The 22,876-nt window shown below is 30.5% G+C and overlaps 3 protein-coding genes across 4 annotated transcripts; all 3 read right to left on the bottom strand.

The window, feature by feature from the left end:
• Positions 1-462: 462 nt before the first annotated feature.
• Positions 463-8,223, bottom strand: LOC7487213 (uncharacterized). Of its 2 annotated transcripts, none has more exons than XM_052449653.1 (13): positions 7,804-8,223; positions 7,506-7,677; positions 7,197-7,414; positions 6,826-6,886; positions 6,256-6,328; positions 5,618-5,695; positions 4,514-4,671; positions 3,317-3,485; positions 2,617-3,079; positions 1,996-2,406; positions 1,465-1,665; positions 1,003-1,136; positions 463-836 (listed from the first exon to the last, which is right to left on the bottom strand). In XM_052449653.1, the coding sequence occupies exons 1-13, from the start codon at positions 8,158-8,160 to the stop codon at positions 662-664; spliced, it is 2,670 nt and encodes an 889-aa protein (XP_052305613.1). In that variant the 5' UTR covers positions 8,161-8,223; the 3' UTR covers positions 463-661. The 2 variants fall into 2 exon arrangements, with proteins under 2 accessions (XP_052305613.1, XP_024447613.2); XM_024591845.2 differs by having other exon boundaries at positions 1,465-1,668; positions 7,804-8,222.
• Positions 8,224-12,563: 4,340 nt separating this feature from the next.
• LOC7487212 (two-component response regulator 24) lies at positions 12,564-13,750 on the bottom strand. Its single transcript, XM_002325326.4, has 2 exons — positions 13,508-13,750; positions 12,564-12,737 (listed from the first exon to the last, which is right to left on the bottom strand). The coding sequence occupies exons 1-2, from the start codon at positions 13,748-13,750 to the stop codon at positions 12,564-12,566; spliced, it is 417 nt and encodes a 138-aa protein (XP_002325362.4).
• Positions 13,751-20,364: 6,614 nt separating this feature from the next.
• Positions 20,365-21,542, bottom strand: LOC18108195 (two-component response regulator 24). Its single transcript, XM_006371053.1, has 2 exons — positions 21,315-21,542; positions 20,365-20,538 (listed from the first exon to the last, which is right to left on the bottom strand). Exons 1-2 carry the CDS (start codon positions 21,540-21,542, stop codon positions 20,365-20,367), a joined length of 402 nt encoding a protein of 133 aa, XP_006371115.1.
• Between the last annotated feature and the right edge of the window lie 1,334 nt (positions 21,543-22,876).

Here is a 22,876-nt window from a genome sequence, read left to right as displayed (position 1 = left end):
AGCTTGATTTTGGTTCAGTTCGGTTTGATTTTTCAATTTGATTTGGTTTAGTTTTAACTAAATTGATTCAGTTTAGTTGAGGATTTTTAGTTTCAAGCTTATGAAACCAAAACTAAATCGAACCAAATATTTTTTTAAATATTCTACTTGGTTTTTTTTTTCTCTGTTTGTTGATTTTTTTCTCATCCCTAGCTTGCTTTAAGACAAAACAACTCCTCTTATGGATTTCACTTGCTTCTGTGCCAAGCATGGATTTCATAACGTCTTCATTAAGCAAATCTGATGCACACCGGCACTAGTTGAGCGCACGTTGTCTAATAGTGTTATTATTAGGAAATGTTATTGGCCCCCCACTTCATTGCAAGCCAAGGTTGCAAGGCCAAAACGAGCCACAAAAGCCACCTCTATTTTCAAAGTTGTTCATGCTCATATGTACATACATACGTTCGCAAGACATTAGAATGAACAAAAAGATTTTCTAGTGTTATTTGCCTTCAATGCAATAATAATTTATACTCCTAGTTTATGTGTTAATTTTACACTTTTGTGCTCCGCTGTCAAAATCAACGCCATAAATCTCGCAGCACCAAAAAATGATGTGCTGCATTTAATTTGGCAAGCAGACTATACAGCAAAAAAAGAAGGGAGTAAAAGGTTGCAGCTACGATAATGTCTCCTCCGCAGCACTCTCAGGCGCTTGTTTAGCAGAAATGACTCGGTCGAGGGTCTGGTCTGGGACTGCAATTCCAGCAGTCTCCAAATCTGCAACTATTGCGATCGCTGCATCCAGTTCCCCAAGGTCAACACACAAGGAGATTATTTCATCGTATAGAGAACTGCAAATTGATGAGAATATGATTAGATTTCAAACAAGAATTGCTGGAAGGACATTCATGTTTGTAGCTAAAATGAATATCAGAACACTTCATTGATATATAAGTTTTTAGCTCGGAAAAAAGACCAATTCATCTTCATTTTCTTGTACCGATGCACGGATCTTACCTCCCGAATTGATAGCCTAGGCTGTGTGTTGTCTGCAAGATCTTCAAAAAAGCTGAAGGCATTGGAGCCCTAATAGCCGCCCGCAATATCATGGCACAATCTCCAATAGTGGGTGTTCCACCCAATTCTATGACCTGAAACATTATTCAGTGCTTTCATTCCACACGGGATGATGGTAAAAAACTAATAAAAATCAACAAAGACGACCAAAAACATTAGTAACCTTACTAATACTGATCTGAAGAACAAAGAAATTTGAATGATTTAATAGAAATGTGGATAGATTTCCCTAATGTGCTACTTAAGACCTTGTTTTTTGTTTATGTCCATCATCGTTCTAAATACACAGACATGAGTATACCAAGGAACAATTTACTGGAGGAAATGAAGAACGGTTACACAACTAAATAAGGCTAACTGAAAGATAACTAGAAAAAAGGAAAAAGGTTACTAGGAACTTGCCTTCAGCATTAATTGAATTGCCAACTCGACCTCCCATTCTTGTGACCACCTCTGGAGAGGCCTCTTCTTTATTTCTCTCTCCCATGTCCAACCCCAAGCATCAGCTATTAAATACATGTCTTCCACATCAAAAACTTTTCTGTTTCTCATCTCCTTGAAAGCCTCAAGTATATCTTCAGGAAACCAGTCGTCGTCGTCGTCATCCTAACATGGGAAATAATAAATATTTATTTTTTAATGCATAAATTAATTTGACATTTAACAACACAGTACATTGAATCTATCAAGCAAAACGTTTTGATCAAGTTTATAGATTTCTGTTGACAAGAAACATTAATACGACACAAAAGGAGTGCTTCGTTTCAATCCCCCATAGAAAGGGCTAACCTAAGTTACTTTTTTTAAGAAGCGAAACTACAAAAGCTATAAGACAATCAACTTGATAAACTGCATAACATGAAAGAAAAAAGAAAAAAAGGTAAGGAAAGGAAAGGAAATAAAAAAGGCAGCAAATCTAACGGATTCTCGTACCGCCACAGCTAGTCGAGCAGCTCTTCTTCTTGATTTTTTTGACATTCTAGTTGTTTGATCAGAGTCTTTCAACAGTTGCACTCCAATCATTTGAAGGGGCTTCTTAGCCTCAGCTTCCTTGGCCTTCACAATCCTTTCTGCATCTTGGCTCTCGGTTTGTTCTACTTCTACTTCAACTTCCCCCTCTTCATCAGCCTCCTCGTCTTCAACCTCTTTTGCAACATCTTCTACATCATCATCATCATCATCTTCATCCTCGTCCAACTCATCTGGAAGTTCAGATGTCTCCATGTCCACTGGCTTAACATGATTGCCATTGAAGCCCTCTCCAAGAAATCTGCGCTTCCAGAATTCTGTATCTCCTTCATGCAACTGGATTCGTGAAATTAGTTCATCTACCTCTTCATCAACCTGCAGACAAATTACATGCAGATTTGATCAAATGAAACCAAGACGGTGAAAGCACTGCCAAGAATATCAGGTACACAACAGAAAAAAAATTTGGATGAGCATTGGAGAAGTGTGAATAAGAGAGCAGTCTTTCTTTTTGTTTTTTCTAGCCCAAGATAATACTATCGAAAATAAAAGGAAAAGAGAGAATAATTTTAATGAATGACTAACCTCTTCCTCCTCCTCCTCCACAGGTGGGACCCAGAGAGGCCGGCCACGAGAACGGTTTATTCTCCTTGCCTTTTGCACACGCTGATAAAGAACATTTCTAGTTCCATCAATTGGCAGACCTTGTGCTTCTAGTTCATCCTTTAACTCAGACACTATCATCTTGCTAGCAGCCTTAGGCTTAAGAACATTACGGTCTGGACCTCTGATTATTTTCCTCAATCTCTCCTCTGCTCTAAGGTAATCAGATTCAGATGCATCCCCCAGAGCTGCAAGTCCTTCATTTCGTAACATCTTCAAAAGCTTTCGATGGTGAGCCTTCCAATCCTCAAGACACCTTTGCTTAAGGGAGGTTTCCATAGGGTTTGAGTATATAAATCCATCACAGTCGGGATCTAGAGGAGTTTTACCTCTTCGAGGCACCCAACGCTTGCGCTCACCAGTAAGCCCGCCCTCAGCAACGTATCTGAATTATTTTCAACAATGGTCAATGCATCCCTAATGGATTGACAGCCGGGACATGCGCATTATAATCTCTAATTCATTAATATGTATAAGGAAATTGATAGGAAAATGTTGTCATGAATATAAGAAAGCACGTAAAAAAATTTCTTAGGAGACTTGGGACTTTGTGTGTGTCAATAACCATAAAACAAACATAACAGACTTGCAGCAACTGCCTTGGGTTTATTAATAAGCACACCTAGCAACGTAATCAATCTCGTATCCAAGTTCAGCTTCTTCTTGCAAAGGTTCGATCCATGAGCTAACTAATGTCCGATATTTTCTGCTCAATATCATGGCCCTTGGTGGAATAGGTTGGTTATCTTCGGCCATGGCTTCTAAAGCTTCCAGCAAGTCAACAATCCTACCTGATTCAAAAAAGAACACAATCTACAAATTATTTTTGGGTTACGCAATCCAAACATAGTTCAAGGATCCAAATGAAAAAAAAAAAAATATGCATCTGCCAGAGAAACCAATAGATGGAAATTCAATACATGTAAGCTAGGACCTATAACGTGTAGAATTACAGATGAAGCATGTTGCTGTATATCACATAATACGATCTACTAAAACATCATTCTACCTAAAGCAACCGGCAACCCAGTTGTCCAAGGTTTCAATGCTTTTGATCAAAACATCAAAAGATTACAATAAATGGAAATCTAAGAAACGGTTGGGAACTTGGACTTCACATATCCTGACTGCTTCATATTTATGGGCATTTATTTGTTTCTCTTATAATCATCCACCCATAAATGTTCTCTTTACAGTTAATTGTAAAATTTGTATATGAGTGATGTAGAACTGAGAAAAAAGGAATTACACGTCTGTTGGAGAAGATTGAACCTAGGCCATGTGCCAGATCATAAAAATTACCATCCTCTGACTTTGATTGATTGGTTTAGCTGGTTGACCTTTTTTAAAATTGTAACTGAGAGCTAGCATTTCTTCATAAACATATCACTTAGGAACTGACACATGGTACCTCAGATATGGTATCAATGTCAAGATCCCAAGTCGGCATAACAATGCAATTCCTTAACCATATTTTATATATAACGTATGCATACTAGTTGCTCATTAAGTTCTATCATATTGCACAAGCTCTTTCTCTTACTCTCTGCCCTTTATTACTGTCAAATTCCATAAAGCACAAACAAGGGGCAGAACTCAAGTGAAGAATGATAACAAAAGCTGAACACTAGGTAAATTTTCAAGCTTTCTACTGAAAAAAATCTGAGAAATAAGGGGGCTAGTGAAATAAAAAGATAAAAAAATGTCACTGTTACACTGAGAAATGTGCGTGTACATGTTTGTGCACACGTGTATTTGTATGTTAATAATGTTATAGCATAACAATGACTGGAAACATACAAAATATGTGTGTGCATACCTTCTCGACATAAAGCTCGAAGATACAAAGAAAGTGGGTCCCCAAACTTCCCTTCATTATGCAAAGCTTTTGTTCCTCCTTCAAACTTTCTAAGTGCACGAAAATGCCGAATAGCTTCACGCACTACACAGTACTTGGAAAAGCACTCCACTAACAGCCTGAACATCAAATAAGATGTTATCTATCACAGATAAAGAAATTGAGGAACAATGTGTGGAAGTTACCATGTGAATTTTTTACCATCAAGTACGCACAACTCCTGTTTGAACAACTAATCTAGGTCTGCATTCCAAGGTCAACATAAAAATGATGATGTGCAAGTTCTATGGTCTATCAAGAAGAGATAATGTGCAATTAAATCTTAATTGTTTTATTTTCTATAAAAAATTATAAACAGACAGGAATGTAGTAAATTTGTTATTAACATATAACTTGATATTAGTATACATTCTTTACATGAAAAAATTATTTTATTGGCTGGAAAAAGACAAAATAATTTCCACGTGCTTAACTTTTTATGTTCATGAACTGATGTAGAAGCTTGAGCCCGATCAAAAAGTTACCAAACAAACTGAAGTGTTCGATACTTGGATCACCTCTGCTTAAGTTTAACTCTAACCAAGATATTTAACCATAGAGAAGGTACAATCAATTGCTTTGCCATCAAATAAGGAATTTTTTAAATTTTCCTTTGAAGTTTCTTCAGTGGGAAAAAATAAATGGCCACCTGACAAAATCAAACACCTTATCTCACCATTAAAAACCCAGAAAAAGAAAATTGTAAACACCTTAACATTAAGTCAAAAACCATTTGTAATTGCTGCATTTCAGCAAGACACCACTCAAAACACCCAAATATTACCATGCTGCTAACAATAAGAACCAACAATACTTACGTGTAATATGAACACTTACAATTGGATGTCTTAGACAACAATACTTACGTGTAATATGAAAACTTATCATGAACAGTAAATTACACTGAATTGATCATCAGTTGTATCAAATAATTCAGTGATAAGCATAAAACAATCAAAAGAAACGTGATGAACTAGGACAAGTTTTCTTGAAGTATTCACTCTGTCATGAAAAATTGCAACTTACGCATAAGTTTTCACATTAGGTTGTATACGCTTGTGGTCTTCAACCATCATGCCAAGCAATTCAGCAACATCTTGCACCCTGTGTTTCATGTCAAAATCCCAACATGAAAAATAGGGATACTAAATAAAACATAATTAATTACAAACAAGTTTAGAAATAATCTAGCTTTTCTAGCATAAACTAAGCAAAAAATTCTTTGAAGAAATTACACATAATGCATGGGGTCTTTAGTATGCTTCCTTGTTAAGAATCAGTGGGTATATTAATACAAATCATAACAAATTACATACAAGTTTGGAATAGTATAAATTTTCAATTTCAGACTACATCTTCAAAATTTCCTAGCACAAACTAAGCAAACGATTCTTGGAAGAAACTAAGCATAATGCATGGAGAACTTTAGTATGCTAGCTGATTAGAACTCTATTAGGCAAGAAATATTCAGTTGGAGACTGCCCATCAATAAGGAGAGCATATTCCTAAAAGCAAAGAATGATGTGGCCCTTACAGAACACCAACCTAGAATTTTTACAAAAGCTAACCAAGCACCTTTATTGAACAGTAGTGCAAGTTTAGGAAAAAGGACAGTTTCTAATAAAGGAGCATGGCTAGTGCATTCGATTTGCAATAGAATTTACCTGTCATAGGATTCAGCCCTGGTATATGCTTGAATCACCCAATTATACGACTCAGTATCGGGTTTCATATAGTCTGATCAAAGACACTTATGAGCATTGTTGAAAAATCAAATCCAAACCTAAAGAAGTCAGTACAGCTAGAACAAAAATAAAACTAAAAGTTGTCTCAAGGCTTGGTAAACTACAAACAATAGTACCTCAATTGAATACTGATTTCAAGTAAATGTAACAAACACAAAATTTTGATTATTGATCAAAGAAAGGTAAACTTGATCAAAAATGAAATAACTGAAACCAAATTATTCATATCCTGAAACCTCAACATAGTCAAGGCCCAAAATGGTGACCAGTTAGCAAAGCAATTGCAGTATTCATATGCCTGGGGATTCCTTCAAAAAAGATCACTCTTCTCTACAGATGTAACAAAATTACACTGCTACAAGATCAATGCAACATGCGATCAATCTCTGACTGAAACATAATGCTTTATATAACATGAGCAGCTTCAATAAATTAAACAAGAAACAATTAAAATCCCAAATGTCAATCCACAAAGTAAAGAAAGTAAACCTTCTCCGTACTCCATGTTCTCAAATGTTGCAAAAGATATTTCAGGTATTCCACAAGTAGCCTATATAAAAAGAAACAACAAATATCAGTCTGGGACCGAAATTTCTAGAAAACCAACTCTGCATGATAGCACGTATTCTGCAATAACCTAAAAAAAGAGAGAAGAAAACAATTTAAAGCATCCATCCAACATGCAACTGTTGATACCACATTGTTTAAATCTCATAAACACATACTATAACCAAGTATCCTTTCAAACAACTACAGAAATGTTACAAAACAGCTAAACTTTCAAAAGCCAATTCCATTCAACAACCAAAAACCAATTCAAAAACCTGGAACCATCACATACCAAAATTAACACGACTCACCTGCACACTAAGAAGACAATTAAAATGAAAAGTCGTTGCCATCCTCCCCGCTTCCTCCATCGCATAAGCAATATCCAAAGCATTAGAATGATCCCCAACTTTACAATCCTCCTCAATCATCAAATCATAAAGCTCATCCGTAGCTCTCAATCCGCCATTTGCTCCCTTCAAAAACACTCTATTGGCGTCCTCCATAAATCTTCCCTTCACAAGCTCCTCTAACCACATACAAAAACAATAACTAAACAAACAAATAAAATTATAAGCACAACTCATCCCAATTCTATAAATTGAATTATCAAATTTTACCAACAAGAAGTATCCAAGCGCGCCGAATATCATAATTTAATTTCTCCATTGCCGCTAGTAATTCTAACCCTCTAGTACCAAATCCTTTTGATCCAAACAACCGGATTAACGCTATACATGTTTCGTGCAGCGGCCGATGTCCTGCGCTCAATTCTCTTCGTAACGATTGCATCTAATTTACAAAATAAATTAATTAATTAATAAAAAATTTTCACTTCAAAATCAAAACCTAAATATTCCAAAATTCAAGTTAAAAGAAGGCAAAATTGAATTTTGAGAGGGAGGTGGTAGAGTGTACCGCGCCTTCATGATCACCATTGAGAGTATGAGCAACAATGAGACCGTGAAAGGAGCGGGGTCCAGGGGAGAGACCAGCAGCGATCATATCATAAATGACATCCGACACGCCGTTCGAGTCGCGATTTCTCGCGCGGTGCATGAGCTCTTCCATGAATGCGAACCGGAGGTTTTTCTCCTCTGCGGAAACGACGACGGAGAGCGGCGAGCCATTGTCGTTTTTTTGTTTTGGTGGTTTCTTTCGCCTGGATTTTTTCGGCGCAGTTGCTGAGGTAGAGGCATAAACGACGCCGTTTTTAGAGGGGAGGGAGTGGCGGGGTTTGAAAGGAAGTGGAGTTTGGAGAGAGAGGAGAAACATTTTTTTTTGGATAAGAGGGGTTTAAGAGAGAGTTTGCTGGTAGCCAAAGGTGATAAGGAGGGAGAAGATGGTCACGTGATATGTCACGTGTTAACGGTAACATAAATTATAGGCGCATTTCCAATACTTTAACTCGAAGGAGTCATCTAAGTTTTCATTGTTTGTTAATTTAGCTCCTTTTTTATACTTTATTCAATATACTCCCTTCGAAATCATTCTATAGAGATCCTCAGGGGCTTATAGTTTAATTAGTTGAACACTAGGGATGTAGTATACACGGACATAGTTTCTTTATATTCATTGGATAAAAATTTAGATATTAATATTTTATTCATCGGTTGCAACTATGTATTTGTATATTCAGTAGACTTCTATAGTTTAATTATTTTTTAATTTGTTTTTTTTTTTGAAAACTATAATTTATATCCTGGATTAATTTAATTTTTAAATAAAAAAAAACAAACAAATACCTTTATATATAACTAGCTATCTAACCCGCGCTTCACTACGGGTTATAATTTTTTTCCAAGAAATACCAGGTATGTAAGCTACTTCGATGTATTTTTTTACATAAAAAAATTCAAAGTGTAAATCAAAAAACCTATGCAAGAAACTAATTAAATAAATCAATAATCATCTATTTAAATATATGAAAAATAGTAGTTAACAATAACCAAAAGAGAAATAAAAAAAAATTGAGAGATGAATGTCGATTAAGATATTCAATCACAAAAAAATGACACATTCACCTAGATACGTTAACTAAAATTACTTATTTAAATCAATAAAAAATAAATCTGCAAAAACTTGTGACCTTAAAGATAAACACAAATGAAACTGACTGAATAAATCCACAACCTAAAAAAGATTTACGCAAGGCCGAACATGTTAAAAATATTATTTAAAAAATAATATTTTTATTTTGAAAAATAAAGTTCATTTGTATAAAACAATAAAAAATATAGATGATTTGGAATAATATCTTGAAAAATCAAACACAAACAAAACAATTAAAAAAAACTTATATTCTAAAAAACCATGCAAAACCTATGACTTAGGTTATGATATCGAAATAAAAACATATAAAAAAATTGAAAAAAATCACAAAACTAATATTTTAAAAAAGAAAACTAATGCATAACAATAAGATCATACAAAGTCGAATCCTTAACAAATCAAATGTCAAAGGATGAAACTAGGGAAAAAAAACTAATCACACAAAAGGACCTAAAAAATAAGGGTGGAAATAAAATAAAAAAAACTAATTAGATGGAAAATAAAAATTTTCAATTGGAGGGTTAAATCAAATTGAAAAATCATTTTAACAAAAAAGAAAAACAAATCAAAATAATGATGGTCAAATTGAAAAAAATAAAGCAACAAAAACTTTGATTGAAAGCCAAAAAAACTTTAACAAAAAGACCAAAAAAAAAATAAAAAATTAAAAGAATAAAGACCGAAATGAAAAGCGAAACATATGATAAATTATAATTGAAAGACTAAATTGAGAAAAAAAGCATCTATAAAAGGAATAAGAAGGAAATAAGAAATTAAAAAAAATAAGAACTAAAATTGAAAAAAAAAGGACAATTGTGCACTTTACATGGAAAGAGAGAGAAAAAAAAGGAGGAAAAAAAATGATCGTTAGTGACAGTCCGACCACCATACATCATCATATGCCAAACCATGTGGAAGAAGACACAGTGGTGTATTCAAATAGATGGTGGAAAGTCAAGTTTGGCCATCGAGTGGTGTTCCACGCGCTACTTGAATGGCGCGGACGCAACACACTCCCTAGCGCGTGTTGAGCATGCGTCAACAACTTTTCTGATTAAAAAATTAAAAATTCAACATGAAAAATACCATAACATTCCCCATAACCCTAGTGGTTACCAAAAAAAAACTTATGTAAAAGTACAAAAATACCCTATGATGCAATCATAATTTTTTGTCTTATCTTAGGCAAAAAAATATACTTTTACTATACATAAATAATGGGAAAAAAAACCATTGTCCAACAACCTAAAACTATTTTAATGTCGAGGTAAAGAAGTATTTTTATTGTTTAAAAATTTATAAAAAGTAAAAACACTTTGGTCAATAGCTCTAAATTTTATTGACTCTGAAGGTAAAATAGTATTTTTACCGTGCAAAAAAAATAAACAAGACCTAATTTTACTAAAGCAATCAACGGTAAACTAAGTGAAAAAATTTGGTTAATATATCACAAACACTAACAAATAACTTCAAGTTAAATAAAAATTTTCTCTTTAATTTTTTTTGTTTGTTTTTAAGCACAATCAAAATTGGCATTGATAATAGATATATTAGTAACTTTACATAGTTGATGATAGAAATTGAGAGGACTTGCTACATTTCACAAACATGGACCGGTGATCATAAAGATCAAAGGGATCTTCACTCTCTTGCTCAATTAAACGAGCTCGCTAAAGCTTTCTAGGCACTCTCCTCTCTTATTTGTTTGGAAATCCACAAAAATTAATATATCCTCATGTATTCCTTCCTCCGCAATGCCCTCTCTCCTTTGGATCCCACTAAAAACCCATCATATAAACCCTAAAAAATGCAAGTTATGATGGTGATCTATGATAAACATGAGATTAATATTACATGGAAATAAAATGGAGATTCAAATCTTCAATTGGAGAGGATTCGTGTGTATTACAATGAAGCAAGTGGTGAAAGATATATGCCAAGTGCTGCTCTTATGGAACATGAGCCTGGTACCAAGGATTCAGTCAGATCTGGTCTTTAACCTTATTTTTGGCAAGTCAACTAGAAAGTTTCTTATATAATCAACAAGACTACATTAATAATACATTTATTTTGTTTTAAAATATTCTGGGTTGTTTTTATAACTCCCTTCTCTTTCTTTTTTTTAGCTTGAAAGAAGCAGATGTGAAATGAACATGAGAGGTTTTGCTTTCAACGGAATTATGGCTTAGTATGATGAGAATTGAAGAAAGGTTTCATCTTTTTAGCATTAAGATTACTACTTTTACAAGTTGCATTGATTTTTACTCAATTTAAAAGATGTCTCAGAGCATGATAGTAATGGCTTTTTAAAGTACTTTTTGCTTGGAAAAACATCAAAATAATATCATTTTTATTTTTTAAAATTTATTTTTGACATCAGCACATCAAAATGATTCAAAAATACTAAAACAATAATTTGAAGCAATATTTATTCAAATTTTGACAAAAAACATTTATAAAGCAAGAAGATTGGGTATTAGATGGTATAAATCCTGTAAATAATCCAAACTTTGTTGATTATAATTTTAAAAATTATTTTGATCAAAATATAAACGGTAATTCCTAGAAGAAAAGAGGTAATTCCCAAAAGAAAAGAGATTGGACAAAAAAATAACTATGTTTTTTTCTAGTGTGTGTGTATATATATTTCAGGTTAGATTTGAGTTGGGTTTTGATAACATCTATATCTTATATATTATGCATCAAGTAATGTAATTATTATTTTTAAAAAAATACAATTCATTCAGATTTAATATCCATTAAATCCAAATTAAATTATCATTCATTCGAATCTCTCATTTTCATCACCTTCATCTAATTTATTAACGCTACTAAAATATTATTTATCGTAGCATGTCAAATAAAAAAAAATTAACTTATAACAAAAGTATTATACAAAATCTCTTCTTATTTTTTTAAAACTAATTTATATATGCCTATTAATCACATTATACATGTTTTTGTTTCCAGCCAAGCTTCTAAATATTTAAATAAATCATTAATGATGTGTAATTTTAACTTATAACAATTAAAAAGAGATAAAAAAAAATTAAGGAAAAAAATTGAATCTTAAATTACGTAACATTTTTTTTATTATTTACAAGCATTGCATACATGACTTTGCAAATAGAAAATGCTTGCTTGTTGAATAATTAAGGTATGTGAGGTGCGGGAAGTAAAAATCTTATGGATTTAAAACTTGTACAAGCCTATCATTATATTATGCTTAATTTTTTTTTATTAATTAGAATGGAAGTTGTAAGATCCAAACTTATGACCGTTTAGTCATTAAGATTCTAATATCATGTTAAAGAATCATCTTAACCCAAAAGTTTAAGTTGTTAGATTGACTCCGATAATAATTTTATATTATTCTCTAACATGTTTTTCATACTTTTAATTTATATGGTTTGCAAATAAGAAAACTTTCATATATCACTATTTTCTTTCATAGATAGATGGCTGTTACAGAAATTTATTTTTATGTAGAGTTTATACATCTTTACGTACCTAATGACATGAAAGTTTGAAACAAAGTCTCACTAGACCAATACCTCACAACTAATCATGCTACCTAGGTAACCTCTCATTGCTCAACTGGGTCTTGTCTACACAAGGTAGGTGGATTAGTTGTTGTTGGATTTCGGAAGGAAGGAGGCAATTTGGGCTAGAGTCAATGGCTTCGCAACACAGTGGTCCAGGCCTGCTTCTATGAAATCTTTGTGCACAGACTCAAAAGTACAAGATGTAACACCAATAATGGTGCTCTTCACACCCATTGCTCGAAGCTCCCTTGTCGCCTATTATACATGGTGGTTTGTAAATCATTAAACTAAGTACTAAATAAATAAACAAAAAGCATATATAATATAATCATAATTGAGTTTACTTATATGAATAATCAAAATAAATTGATTTAAAAACTCCTCATTTGCACATTTTTTATTTAATAAAAACTGATTTTCTATTTTCAATTTGGTCAAGTTATCACAAACTATTAAAATTAAAAACTTATATTTCACTACTTGAATTATTGTTACCAACCCCACTTTTCTCATTGAAAAATCCTTTTTGATTTTAATAATTAAATTGTATTTAATTTGTTGAAATTGAATATGTATTTATAAATATAATAAATGAGAAATTATCCTTATCATTCTTTAGTTTAGTCATTTTTAAACTTACCATCCGTGTTTTTAAAAATTATAGTTTACATCCTAAATCTTGTTATGCACATAACAATTTATATCCTGGACTATTCTATAGTTTAGTTTATTCTACACTCACCAATAATATAGACTGTAATTTATAAAACACAGAAGATAAAGTGTAAAAATAACTAAAGTATAAAATTTTCATGGTAATATTTTCTATAATAAATTAACCAAAGTAATAACAATAGGGTTTGATTGATGAAAACACAATGCAAATAATGAATAGAGACTTAATAAATTACATTATTATACAATTGCTATAATTGTTATTCTTTTGATGGAAACATATATTTTTATAGTACATAAACAATTTTTCATTCTTAAAGTGAGTTAAGTTCAATTTCACAAGAACATACCGTGGGACCATTCATGATGGGCATTTCCATATCCATTAAAATAAGATCAAAGGAAGCTCCATTGATATGAAGATCAACGGCTTCTTTTCCATTTTTGGCTTCTTGAACTTTTAGCCCAAGACTTGTCACGAGCATCCTATGGACCATTCGAACGACGGTATCATCATCAACAACAAGCACAATGAAGCTGTTTTTGCCTTCATTATTGTTCTCTTCTCCACCAACCATTACTTTGTTCCTCATTATTGAACTTTGCAAGCTACACATTCCTGTTTCAAAAATCATTTTCATGTTTTTCTCCTTTTATGGATAAATGAAAAAATTATTGATGTATCAGAAATTCATAGTGAACAACAATAAGCAAAATAAATATGAAAGTTGGCTAAAAGCAATACCTAACAGTAAATAAATTTGACTAATCAACCTAGTGATTCCCTGATTCGTGACCTAGGCTAGACTGGATTTCATGTCGAACTAGATGGGAGTTAACTTTGTCAAACAAGGTCAACTTGCAACCTATATTGACTTTTATAATACTTTTAAAATGATGTCGTTTCAAGAGTTTTCTAAATGATATCATTTTGAATTGATTGAGATCAACTTGGGTTGAATCGCTAATTGACCTGCTCAACTCATGATCCAAGTAAGGTTTTATAACCATGCTTCAAATACAAAACTATAAAAAAAGTGGCATCTTTGCTACAAATAAGTAACCCAATTTTTTTTACCCGCAATCTCAATTTCATAATTGAAATATCCTATGTCTTCTATTATACCATTTCTATCTTAGACTCTTCATTTGTTGAAAAAAATAAAAATCTATTTATAATGGAGCTATTCTTGAAAAATCCAAAAAAGAAAACAAGAAAAGTATAAGATTATATTTTATTCCTTTTTAAGCAAAACTATATATATGCCATAATGAATAAAACATATAGTTTTTTTATGTATTTTAAAAGTTTATTTATAAGGATTTTGGTCATAATATCTAAGTTTGTGACATAAGGAAAAAAGATTCATAGAAATTTTTTTATAAGATTTAATATTCTAAAACATATAATAATGATGAATTTACAAGTTAATTTTAACCTATAAAATATATTTTTCTCTATAAATTAAATAAAAATATATATATAATATTCAATATTTTAATAAAGCCTAAGTTGGTCCTTAATGAAAACAAATATATTATTCACCATATGACTAATATTCAAAATGAGATCATAAATCTAGAACATAAAGCTCACATCTCATACATTTTCTTTTATTTTTTGTATGTTATATAAAAAAATAACAAAAAATTCAACAACAATAATAAAAGCATTAACAAACAACAATAATAAGATCCCTCAGATAATATATATATATATATATATATATATATATATACACACATTAAGGACATTCAAATCATTTACATAAAATCTATTCAACCTCCTGACTGATTTGACTCGCATCCACACCCGATGATAACTAATTACATATACAAGTAAAAGCACTTCTAAAACAAACAATATTAAATATAACAATTATAACACATTTCACATGAATGATCACTAATAGCACAAATTATTGGTAAATATCTAGTATTTCTAAAAGGATTATAAAAAAAAACAAAATCAAAGAATAAACATTTGGTAATACACAAGTAACAAAATTACCTTAGAAAAAAAGAGTCCAAGGAGGCTTAATTTCTTCTTCTATTGCACTTCTTGCTTTCATAACTGGAATTATATAGGCTTAAAAAGATGAAAGCCCCCTCATTTTGAAATTCAACAAGGAGTTTCTGTGATTGAATGAGGATTAACTAGTAGTTAGATTTGTAGTTTGTCATTTAGTTACCACCTGTCAATATAAGGTAAAAACAGATGAAAAGGTTACTACAACGTGTAAATTGGAATTCATTAACTTCAATCTTTTCTTTGTTATAAATATTTTGAGATTCAAAAATCTAAAAAAATCTAGCTTTTTCGACAACTACAAAAAGTGTTATTAATATCATTATCTCAAAAAATGCATAACAATAAAGTATTCTAGATATTTATGCATATGTATAATTTAGTTTGTGGATTCTAACATACCTTTGCACTTGTATTAGATACGATCGGATACATAATACTAAAGTTGTCTTTGTTCTTTACCAAATTGGCTCTTAGATACAAAACTAGGTTTTGGAGTTGAGATGCTCATATGTTGATGAAAATGTTTAACTCCCTTGATACCAAAAAGAGAATTATTTTATTTTAGGTATTGAGCATTTATTATTTTAGATATTATCGGGTAATTGAAGAAGAAAATTTATATTCCAATTGATTAGAGTATTTTTCTTTTCTTTTCTTTTTTTAGGTACAAAATTATAGTTTCTCACCATTTTTTTTTGTTTACATTAATGTGCTTTTTAAAAGCTTGTCATGATTTTGGTTTGATTTTTCTTCGATTGTGTTTGAGTTTCATAATCCAATTCCCCCCTAATAAAAATCTTTTTTACTTGAAAAAAATTGTAAAAAAGATAAATTAATAAAATCACGCTTTTACTCTGATTTTAATATTTTTCTCTAATTTTAATTATTTTTCATAGTTTTTAAATATTGTTTTTGGGCAAGTAGGCCAATTTAGGTTAATTTATCAAACCCACAACCTGGATCATAGACTCAACTAACTTTAATAACCTTTTTCTTGAAATTTATTTTTTATTTTGATAGAAAAATTTTATGTTTACAATAAAAAACTGAATAAAATAAAAATAATAATAATGATGAGCTGCAAAAAAAAAAATGCTTTCTAATCTAAAAAAATATTTTTATGATCTCATTCCAAACAAAAGTACAAATTGAATAGTATTAAATGAAATAATATCTATATATTTAATTAATTAGTTTAGAAATATAATAAAATAATATATCAAATTTATTTTCAATTAATAATTTTTTAAACAATAACATATGAAGTTTTTAGAAGAGGAGAAAAAATCCAGGCTAGGCGCACTGACTTGGGTGTCCCAACACTTGGACCTTTAAAAATAAGCCGAAGCGTATGAGCATAGTAGCTCGGCCAACGAGTTTGGGTTTTCTCTTTTCTTTTCCATATTAGACAAATGACACATCGTCCACCTAATTTTTTTAAAAGAATAAGATGATGCATGATCTATTGCGATAGACGATACATTGTCTTTGGTTCATTTCTGGCCACTTCAGCTGGCCAGAAAGTCAAGCTATCAACTTCTTGGATAAAAAAACCTATTTTCCAACAATTTTTTCACATGAAAATACTTAATATATACTCAAGAGGCCTTTTAAAAACCCATTCGTGGTCTTAAATTTGAAAAATATTGATCCCATAATGCAAAATCATCCTAAATTCAAAAACTTCTTGAGCTCCGATCTATTTTTTTAAGTAAGATGGAGGTAAAAGAACATCTAAATGTAACTTCTCTTCTTGAAAGGAACTCGTTGATACTACAAATGATTTTTTTTATGGCTAAAAAGGGCTGACTAACAACTTTCTCTCTTCTTCACTATTTTCTGGTAACTCTCTCTTTTCTCTCTCAAACCAGGGCAAAGATGTGAACATAATAAAGTCTTGGCTATAACATTTGATCTCTAAACTAAAAGGACTAAAAAGGAACTTTAAAAATTTCCAAGGGTAAATTTAACAAAAAATGGACCGATTTTTATTTTTATTTTTATAATAGGCTGCCATTTTTCTTCTTCTTGAATTTTGGTCCCCTACATTTTAATGTCGTGTAAACAGTAAAATTAAATAGATTTTCACAAAATTGAGAAAAAACTCATATGTAGAACTTTTTATAGGATTACGATAGCCCTACAAAAAGCGAGAAGGAACAAATTATAAATACCAACTCCTAATAAATACAATGTTAAAGGACAAAATAAAAAGAATTAACAAAAAAAGAGGAAAAAAAAAAGAATATCACCATGTGAATCCATAATGATCTGATCAATAGTAAATTCATGAACTCTTTTCCATTTTTGTTAATATATTTTTGCAATAATGTGGTGGTGGTGGTGGTTAAGATGATAATAATGGTAAAAATAGTTAATATAAAATGAATAAAAATAATGTCATTTTAAAAAATTCATCCCTGGTCTTTATTTTTACTTGACAAAAAGATCACAAATCCCAAATCTAAAAATAAAAACTCCTCGAGCCAAAAACAAAATTCAAAAAATCCCAAAACTCCTCCCTCCCTAAAACTTTCTTACCCCATCCTCCACCATGTTAATACTTAACTTCTTAATCCCTTAATGTTAAGAAAATTAATAAAAATAATATATCATTTAAAAAAATTCACCTCATTCCTTATACTTACTTGACAAAAGATCACAAATCCCAAATCTCAAAACAAAAACTCCTGGAGCCGAAAACAAAATCACAAATCCCCAAACTCCTCCCTCCCTAACCATTTCTTACCCCATCCTCCATTATATTCATACTTAACTCTTTAATCCTTTAATTTTCTACCTCCTCCCAGAAAAAAACATCATAGTTAAAAGGGGGTTAAATGTTGTTAACATTTTATCCTCTTTAACCTAAATTAGACACAACCTTGAGGTTAGAGTTGGTTTTGGTATAAGATAAAAAACAAATTAGAAAAAATATCAAAGATAAAAGATTTAAAGGTTAAAGGTGTGTCTGATTTTGAATTAAAAAATGTTAAATATTAAGGGTCAACATTTAATTTCTTTAACCTTGTTTGAGAAGTTTTTTGAGTAGGGGAAAAAGTTTTTTGAGGTTAAATGTTAAGGCATGTTTGGTCAGGCACCACTAGCCAAATGATCACTCTTCTATATTGTTTGTTCGGAAATTTAGAAAAATTAATATATCATTTCATCTATTCCTTCCTCCTCAATTAACTCTCTCCTTCGGATCCCACTAAAAATCCATCTCAGAAAACCCTAAAAAGTACAGACTTTGGTGCCAAAATAAGAGAAATCCTTCATATTCAAAGGGGTTAACATGAGAACTGAACTGGGGCCAAGTTCTAGGAGGTGATCTATAATAAACAAGAGACTAATATTGCAAGGAAATGCAATGAAGATTCAAATCTTCAATTGGAGAGGATTCATGTGTATTACAATGAAGCAAGTGGTGAAAGATAAGTGCCAAGTGCTGCTCTTATAAAACTTGAGTCTGGTACTATGGATTCAGTCATATCTGATCCTTAACTTTGTTTTTGGCAAGTCTACTACAAGGTTTCTTGTACAATCAACAAGACTAAATCAATAATAAATTCCTTTTGTTATAAAATGTTATGGGTTTTTTTTTTAACTCCTCTTTCTCTCTCTTTCTCTCTATATTTTCTTTCAGCTTAAAAGAAGTAGATGTGAAATGAACAGGAGAGGCTTTGCTTTCAAAGGAATTATGGCTTAGCACGATGTGAATTGAAGAAAGGTTTCATCTTTTGAATATTATCGTTTGATATTGTGGTAATGTTTGCTTTTCAAAGTGCTTTTTGCTTGGAAATGCATTAAAATAATATTTTGTTTTTATTTTTTAAAATATATTTTTGACATCAACACATCCAAACAATATGAAAATACCAAAAAACTTAATTTAAAGAAAAAAATAAAATAAAATATTTAAAAAAAAACGCTTTTGAAACGCAAAAACAAACGAGCTTTTAAGATTGCTCTTTTACAAGTTGCAGTGATTTTTCACTCAACTTAGCAAGCAAAGAGGTAATTCCTAAGAAAATAAAAAAGGTAAAAAAATAACTAAAAGATCTAATTACTATTTTATATATATATATATATATATATATATATATATATATATATATATATAGGGTTAGATTTGAGTTAGGTTTCAAATCAAGTTTGATAATATCTATATCCTATCTATTATACATCAAGTAATGTAACTATGTTTTTTATATAAAAAAATCACTCATTTAGATTTAGTATCCATTAGATCTAGATAAAATTATCATCTCGAAAACATGTCATTCATTTAAATCTCTCATTTTGGACACCTTCAACTAATTTTATTAATGTTACTAAAATATTATTTATTGTAGCATGTCAAATAAAAAAAAAATGTCATATGAGATTTCCTATCAAACCATTCATTCTATAATTAAGAAATAAAGATATTATACAAAATCTCTTCTTTATTTTCTTTTAACTATCTCCATAAGGTTTATCAAGTTTAAACAATTTATATGTGCCTATTAATCATATAATACATGTTTTTTTAGCCAAGCTTCTAAAGATTTAAATAAATCATTGATGATGTGTAATTTTAACTTATAACAATTAAAAGATATATAAAATTAAGGAAACAATATTGAATCTTCAATTACTTAACCTTTTTTTTTTTTTCATTTACAAGCCTTCTCATAAGTATATTACATTGCACACATGGCTTTGCAAATAGAAATGCTCGCTTGTTGAATAATTAAGGTATGTTAAGTGAGGAAAGTGAAAGTTTTTTGGGTTTGAAACTTGTACAAATATATCATTATCATTATTAAGATTCAAACCCAAGACTGTTTAGTCATTAAGATTCTAATATCATGTTACAGAACAATCTTAGCCCAAAAGTTTAAACTGTTAGGTGGGTTTCGATAATAATTTTATATTATTCTCTAACATGTTTTTCATACTTTTAATTTATATGGTTTGCAAATAAGAAAACTTTCATCTATCACTATTTTCTTTCATAGATAGATGGCTGTTACAGAAATTTATTTTTATGTAGAGTTTATACATCTCTACGCACCTAATAACATGAAAGTTTGAAACAAAGTCTCACTAGACCAAGACCTCACAACTAATCATGCTACCTAGGTAACCTCTCATTGCTCAACTGGGTCTTGTCTACACAAGGTAGGTGGATTAGTTGTTGTTGGATTTCGGAAGGAAGGGGGCAATCTTGGCTATAGTCATTGGCTTCGCAACACAATGGTTTAGGCCTGCTTCCATGAAATCTTTGTGGATAGACTCAGAAGTATGAGATGTGACACCAACAATGATGCTCTTCACACCCATTGCTCGAAGCTCCCTTGTCGCCTATTATACATGGTGGTTTGTAAATCATTAAACTAAGTACTAAATAAATAAACAAAAAGCATATATAATATAATCGTAATTGAGTTTACTTATATGAATAATCAAAATAAATTGATTTAAAAACTCCTCATTTTCACCTTTCTTAATTCATAAAAAATAGCTTTATATTTTCAATTTGGTCATGTGATCACCAATTATTAAAATTAAAAACTTATATCTTCACTACTTGAATTATTATCACCAACCCCACTTTTCTCACTGAAAAATCTTTTTTTTATTATTTTAATAATTCAATTGTATTTAATTTGCTGAAATTGAATATGTATTTATAAATATAATAAATGAGAAATTACCCTTATCATCCTATAGTTTAGTTGTTTTTATACTTACCATTCGAGTTTTTAAAAATTATAGTTTACATCTTAAATTTTGTTATGCACATAACAATTTATATCCTAGACTATTCTATAGTTTAGTTTATTCTACACTCACCAAGGATGTAAACTGTAATTTTATAAAACATAGAAGAAAAGTGTAAAAATGAATAAAACTATAGAATGTTCATGGTAGTATTTCCTATAATAAATTGACCAAAATAATATCAATAGGGTTTGATTGATGAATACATAATGCAAATAATAGATTGAGACTTAATAAATTACATTATTATAAAATTGCTATAATTGTTATTCTTTTGATGGAAACATATATTGTTATAGTTTATAAACAATTTTTAATTCATAAAGCGAGTTAAGTTCAATTTCACAAGAACATACCGCGGGACCATTCATGATGGGCATTTCCATATCCATTAAAATAAGGTCAAAGGAAGCTCCATTGATATGAAGATCAACAGCTTCTTTTCCATTTTTGGCTTCTTGAACTTTCAGCCCAAGACCTGTCACAAGCATCCTATGGACCATTCGAATGATAGTATCATCATCGACAACAAGCACAGAAAAACTATTTTTACCACCATTATTGTTCTCTTCTCCACCAGCCATTTCTTTGTTCCTTATTATTGAACTTTGCAAGCTACACATACCTGTTTCAAAAACCATTTTCATGTTTTTCTCCTTTTATTGATATAGAATTTATTGATGCATCAGAAATTCATTGTGAGTAACCATAAGCAAAATAAATATGAAAGCTAGCCACAAGCAATACATAGCAGTAAACGTCAAATTAATATTATAAAACCCACCCAACTTGACTAATCAAATTAATGACCGGCTAGTCCATGACCCGGTCTAGATTGGGTTTCATATTGAATTGTATTGGAGTTGGCTCAGTCAAATAAGATCAACACGTAATCTAGATTGATTTTTATAACACTTTCAAAACGACGTCGTTTCAAGATGTTTTTAAATGATATCGTTTTGGATTGATTGAGATCAACTTGGATTGACCCACTATTTAATCCGCTCAACCCGTGATCTGAGCAAGGTTTTATAACCATGCTTCAAAAACAAAAATATAAGAAAAAAAAATGGTGTTTTTGCTTCAAATAAGTAACCTAATTTTTCTTACTTGCAATCTCAATTTCATCATTGAAATATCCAATGTCTTCTACCATACCTTTTATATCTTAGACTCTTCATTTGTTGAAAAAATAAAAATCTACTCATAATGGAGCTATTATTGAAAAACCCAAAAAACAAAACATAGAAAAGTATAAGATTATATTTTATTCCTTTTTAAGCAAAACTAATTTATATATATATATATATATATATATATATATATATATATATATGTATCAATTTTGATGACATGCCATAATGAATAAAACATATATTTCTCTATGTATTCTAAAAGGTTATTTATTAGGATTTTGGTCATAATATCTAAGTTTATGACATAAGGAAGAAAGATTCATAGAAAAATTATTTATAAGATTTAATATTCTAAAACATATAATAATGATGAATTTACAAGTTAATTTTAACCTATAAAATAAAATTTTCTCTACAAAAAAAAAAATATATATATTATTCCATATTTTAATAAAGCCAAAGTTGGTTCTTAATGAAAAAATATATATTATTCACCATATGACTAATATTCAAAATTATACCATAAATCTAGAAAATAATGCTCACACATCATACCTTTTCTTTTATTGTTTTTTTGTACATTATATAAAAAAAAAACATTAACAAAGAATACAACAACAATAATAAAAACAATTAACATACAACAATAATAAGATCACTCAAATGCAATATTTAATTTTTTAACATGAAGAACATTCAAGTCACCTACATAAAATCTATCCAACCTCCTAACTAATATCACTCGCATCCACATCCGATGATAGCTAATTAAATATACAAGT

The sequence above is a fragment of the Populus trichocarpa genome, chromosome 19, assembly GCF_000002775.5.
Source record: "Populus trichocarpa isolate Nisqually-1 chromosome 19, P.trichocarpa_v4.1, whole genome shotgun sequence".
NCBI lineage: Eukaryota > Viridiplantae > Streptophyta > Magnoliopsida > Malpighiales > Salicaceae > Populus > Populus trichocarpa.
The sequence above is the reverse complement of the archived record's forward strand: the minus strand, read 5'-3'. Positions and strand labels throughout refer to the sequence as shown.

Coding starts and splice junctions, on each gene's coding strand:
- LOC7487213 (XM_024591845.2), bottom strand. CDS start 8,160: ATGTTTCTCCTCTCTCTCCAAACTCCACTTCCTTTCAAACCCCGCCAC. Junction 7,415..7,505: donor CGCTTGGATACTTCTTGTTG/GTAAAATTTGAT, acceptor GTATGTGGTTAG/AGGAGCTTGTGAAGGGAAGA. Junction 2,407..2,616: donor TGGAGGAGGAGGAGGAAGAG/GTTAGTCATTCA, acceptor ATTTGTCTGCAG/GTTGATGAAGAGGTAGATGA.
- LOC7487212 (XM_002325326.4), bottom strand. CDS start 13,750: ATGAGGAACAAAGTAATGGTTGGTGGAGAAGAGAACAATAATGAAGGC. Junction 12,738..13,507: donor CCATCATGAATGGTCCCACG/GTATGTTCTTGT, acceptor CATGTATAATAG/GCGACAAGGGAGCTTCGAGC.
- LOC18108195 (XM_006371053.1), bottom strand. CDS start 21,542: ATGGCTGGTGGAGAAGAGAACAATAATGGTGGTAAAAATAGTTTTTCT. Junction 20,539..21,314: donor CCATCATGAATGGTCCCGCG/GTATGTTCTTGT, acceptor CATGTATAATAG/GCGACAAGGGAGCTTCGAGC.